This window comes from Octodon degus, unplaced genomic scaffold, assembly GCF_000260255.1.
Source record: "Octodon degus isolate 3935 unplaced genomic scaffold, OctDeg1.0 scaffold00036, whole genome shotgun sequence".
In the NCBI taxonomy this organism is placed as follows: Eukaryota; Metazoa; Chordata; class Mammalia; order Rodentia; family Octodontidae; genus Octodon; species Octodon degus.
In genome coordinates, this window is record NW_004524612.1 from 15,999,859 (window position 1) to 16,004,784 (window position 4,926).

Here is a 4,926-nt window from a genome sequence, read left to right on the forward strand (position 1 = left end):
AGTGTGGAGGCCTCATTGTCCCAGCATGAAGGTTTCACTGCAGGCCCCATGGCCACCTGTAAGGACCAGGGTCCCCAATGAAGCTCTATAATCCCACTCCGAGAGGCTCCATGACCGACTCCTCTGTTGGTATCACTTTGTGGCACCCTGAGTGTTCAACTCACAGATACTTATTGAGACTTCAGTGGGCCCTAGATTCCAGAGGCCCAAAGACATAGTCCCCACCCTTTCAAGGCAAGTAGGCTCGAAGGCAAGGTGACCACCCAGACACATGGACTGCAATGTTGCAAGAGCTACAGCAAATGCAGTCACCGCCAAGCACCAACCCCTGTGCATGTACGACCTGCCAGTCTTGCATCGTGGTGAATAAAAAGTCACAGCTAAAACTCAGCCAGGCTGTTGGCCTTGCCGATTGTGTGGGGGACTCCAAACAAGTTATCAGATGGCTAAAAGGAAGTGACAAGGTGCAGAGTGTTCCCATGATGTGACAGGGCTCAGGGAAGGGCCTCGGCACCAGCTAATGGAGTGGACATGGAGGCCTAAGAGTCATCAGGCAGAGTGGGATGGGGACAGCAGCCCAGGACCAGCAGGGCAAATCCCACGGGTTGGCAAGATCTACAGGTGAGGGACTGGGATGCACTTAGAGAGACAGCAGCTGGGCTGCCTTGGGGAAGACTGCTGCCATCAGTGTCCCCAGCTGGGGCTCTGCACATGGGTGGGGACAGCTTTGCCCCCAGGATACCTTGGGCCCCCTTCGCTCCCAGCACAGAGGAGGCCAAAGCTGGCAGGAGGTAGAGCCTGGGCTCCTCATCACAGCAGGGCCAAGGGAGCTGGGTGCCACACTTGGGGACACTCCTGTAGAGCTGCTTCCAGCACCCCAAAACACCATCATGAGGCTAAAAATGAAGAATCACAGAGGGTGTGGGCCAGCAAAGGACTCCAGGCCCTGAGGGAGGAGGCAACAGGCGCTTGAGAGGACAGTGACGGGCACAGCTTTCCTGGATGCAGATCCCAAGATGGGGAGGACGGGGATGCCTGCTGGAATTGGAGAGCTGGGAAGGATGAGAGGTGTGTCCATGTATGTGTCTGTGTGTGTGTGTGTCTGTGTGTGTGTGTCTGTGTGTGTGTGCATGTGTTTAAAACTGCTCACTGCTGGACAGCACATGGAAAGACAGAAGCGAACGGAAAATGGGCCGGAGGTCCCCGCCTGCACTGGCACAGCATGAGGACCCAGGAGGGCACTGTGGAGAAGAGGGCCAGAAGGAAAGAGGCCCCAAAGGCCAAAGCTGCCTGGGCCCTAACAAAGCTGGCACCACCCTCCTGTTCTAGAACCTCCTGCATCTGGGTGAGGTCTCCTAGCAACCAGAGGCAGGGCCATGGCACTGTTAACACCGCAGGGAGTAAAAGAAGTCTTCCAGCTGCCGGTGAGGGGGGCATCACCTCAGGTCTAGGGAGCGATGCGTGCTAGCGTGGCTCTGGGGTAGCCCAGCAGGAAGATACCACAGCCTTCACCCAGCACAGCACCCCTGAGACCAGAGAGTGGGTACAGCCAGCATCCTGTGCTTAGCAGCCCAGGGCCTTCTGGAGACCCCAGGTGCAGGACTACAGGAGGAAAGAGGAATGTGCCCCCCAAAGCCTCAGTGTAGGACCCAGGGTGGAGGAAGAGCGGACTGGTGCCCAGGTGCAGAGGAGAGCTCTCGATGGGAGGGGGACTGCAGGGGCTGAGGACACGGTGCTGGCTCCCCTGGCCCCGGCTCTGCCTCTGCTCACCTCAGAATCCTCCCCGACCCTCCGTGCTCCAGGAGAGCAGCACTCATGTTTATGTGTGTGTCTCCACATCCCCACAGCCCTTTCGCCCCCATGGGAGGTGTCGGTGACCGTTTAGAGTCATAGAACAAAGCAAGAGGGCTCTCACCTGCACATGGGGCAGGTCTCTCTGCCGGGCTTTGCCCGGGCACCAGAGCGCCTGGAATTCTGTCCAGCAAGACTCACTCCTTGGCAGGTGTGGTGACCCACTGTTGGGATCCCAAAAGTCTGGAATGCTGAGGCAGGAGGATCACAAGTTCAAACCCAGCCTAGACAGCTTAACAACTTAGGGAGACCCTGTCTCAAAATCCAAAAATAAAACAGGGATGGGGTGTAGCGCAGTGAACATGGTGGGTTTGATCTCCGACTTGGAGAAATAAACAGATAAAGAGGCTTCTCCTTAGTCATTTGCACTTTACTATAAATTTCATTATCAAACCAGTAAGATAGCTAGTTAAATGTATGGTAGTTTAGAAAAGAAATTAATTTTTATTTTAGGGAAGGGAGAAGAGATAACATCATTTAGAACTTCGAGTCCATGGAAGCACTCACAACTAGGGCTCCAGCAGCTGGGATAAGAACTCGAAAGAAAAGCTTTTTAAAAAATGAATGAATGGGGGCTGGTGAGATGGCTCAGTGGTCTAAAGCACCTACTTAGAACAAGCTTAGCAAAGCATAGGGACCGGGGTTCAATCCCCCAGCACCACATGCCACCCAGCCCCGCCCCCTGGTGGGCTGAGCTGGCCACACACACACACACACACACACACACACACACACAAATAAATAAATAAAATTAAATTAAAAAAAAAATGAATGAATGGGTCTCCAGCAGGGCAGGGCAGAGGGAGCTGTCTAGACACAAAGGGAGATTCCTCCTGGTGTCCCACGCCCCGGGCTCCTTTCCTGCTCTGGAGAGCTGGCATATCTCCTGCCCTGGGTCTCCAGTAAGGACACCTCTGATGTCCGCAGAAACAGAGAGGCCAGGAGCACCTGCGGAGACTGCTGCACTGGGAGGAGCAGGATGGGCGCTGGAACCTGCGCAGGAGCATCTTGCTGGACGCCCTCTATGACAGCGTCCTCTTCGCAGCGGGAGGAGGCTTCCCCTGGCTGGAGGTGGCGCGGGCTGTCAAGTTCACCGAGGAGCTGCTGGTGGAGACCAAAGGTACCACACAGGGCTGAGTGGGGGGCCACCACCCAGGAGGAGCCCGGCTGTGCTCTCCAGGAGGAGCCAAATGCACAGGTTCTGTGCTGTCTGTGTCAGGGCGGCCTACAGGCTTGCTTTTGTTTTTTTCTGCTTTGCTTTTGTGGCCTGGATCGGGCGTGCCACCCTGCTGATGCCTTCCATGGACTCCACCATACCAGCAAACAGCAGGCAGCCCTCCCCCATGGTGGGGTCACTTCCTGTCCCTGGTGGGCTGCATGTCTGGGGTACATCCCTCTGGTCACAGCAAGATGGGGGGACCAGGGCCACAGTGTGTGTGAGGAGGTAACCACTGTGCTCAGGAGAAGCCTGTGAGAGGATGGCCGTCCCCTTGAAGGAGACTGGGGAAAAGTTCCTGTGGTGCCTCGCAGCTCCTTTGCGTGTCGTATTTGATTTGAAGCTGCCTCCTGGGGAAGGGTGCTGGGAGTTGTCACATGTGGCAGGGAGCTGGGGTGCTGCTCTGCTTTTTGGCATGAGCCAAGAGTGCCAGCCGAGGACGCAGCTGCTTGACACCCCCAGTCCTGGCCCAGGGCACAGTGTCTCTGTCCCCCAGGCACCGACATCACGGTCACTGTCCCTGGGCAAGGCACCATGCCCTGCCGTGTCCAGAGCTCCCTGTGGTCAGTCTCCCACTCCTGCATCTCAGCCCCCACAAGTGCTGTGGTTCCCCCACTGCAGGCTGCGCTCCCGGGCACAGAGGACTTAAGGCTCCGGGCTCCCTGGGCACCTGGCATGGCCCCCTCCAGCCTCTGTGCAGCCCTAGCCCAGGTGTTTCAGTCCAGCTGGTATGGCCATTCTGAGGCTCAGGCCGGAGAGAGGGCCTCAGAGGCAGCCCCCACCCCAGCCCACTGGCCACCCTACGAGCCCGCTCGCAGTGCCCAGCAGAGCAACCTCCAGGACTGGACCCGGCTGTGTGCTCCTGGGCACAGCCCCGCCCGAGAGCAGCATAGCCAGCAAAAACCTCAACCTGCACTGTGGGTGGCCCAGCAGCCCCCCAAGACAGGGTTACCCTCTTCCTTGGGCCCCTCATTCCTTATTCAGAAGCCCAACTCATACTTGTGTTTTCAACATTGTTCTGAAAATCTGGGATCCAGATACAAATGGGCCTGCAACTTGATCAATGATGGGAAAGGGGAGGCTTTATCACCTCCTCAGTCCTGGCCACAGTGCTTCTGTTTATGTAGCCCACGAGCACACAGACTGTCCGAATTATGTACACTGATACACACTGGGGCAGCAGCCCTGAAATCCTTCCTCCTCCCATCTTTTCCCACTTGACCCTGGCCCATGCAGCTGCTGGTTTCCTCCTCCTTCCTTCCTCTGAAACCTCAAGAAGTGTGGGTGTTGCGGACATGGAGGAGGAACGGCCCCTGGGTGAGCCCTGTTCCTGGCCTGCTGCAAAAGAATTTCTTAGATAAGCCAAGGAGTCTGTTGTCATGACTACACCCACACCCAGGTGTGTCTCGGGCTCCCACGGGCTCAGCTTCACCCAGACCAGTTCTCCAGAACTTGTTGCCGTGGCACCATCGCTGATATCGCCTGCCTTCCCTGCCCCTGGCTTGGCTCCACTGGGTCTGCTGTGGTTCTGCCCAGCTTGCGCCTTACCCCTTGTCTTGGGGATGGAGTGCTGAGATGGACCCCAGGGCCTCGGCACAGGCTGTGCATGCGCTGCACTGCGAACTGCCGGCCCGACCCTGGATCTTCCCTTCCCTCCCCATCCAGTTCTGTCTGAGCCATACCACCTGGGTTTGGACAGGGCGTGCGCCATAACCAGAAGCCACGATCTCAGATCCCATAACCACAAATGGCAGCATTAGAAAATACTCAAAGCAAAATCTTGAAAGATCAAAATTCAAAAACTATAACAAAAAATATATTTAAAGGGCCAGGGAGATGGCTCAGTGGAGTAAGCGCTT

At 56.6% G+C, this 4,926-nt stretch overlaps 1 protein-coding gene across 1 annotated transcript in view; it reads left to right on the top strand.

The window, feature by feature from the left end:
• The first annotated feature begins 1,376 nt into the window (after window positions 1–1,376).
• Window positions 1,377–4,926, top strand: part of CUNH8orf74 (chromosome unknown C8orf74 homolog) — a 14,987-nt gene continuing 11,437 nt past the window's right edge. Inside the window, exons 1-2 of the mRNA XM_004630756.1 lie at window positions 1,377–1,424; window positions 2,779–2,971. Coding sequence (XP_004630813.1) covers window positions 1,377–1,424; window positions 2,779–2,971 — 241 coding nt within the window. The remainder of the gene's footprint in view (window positions 1,425–2,778; window positions 2,972–4,926) is intronic.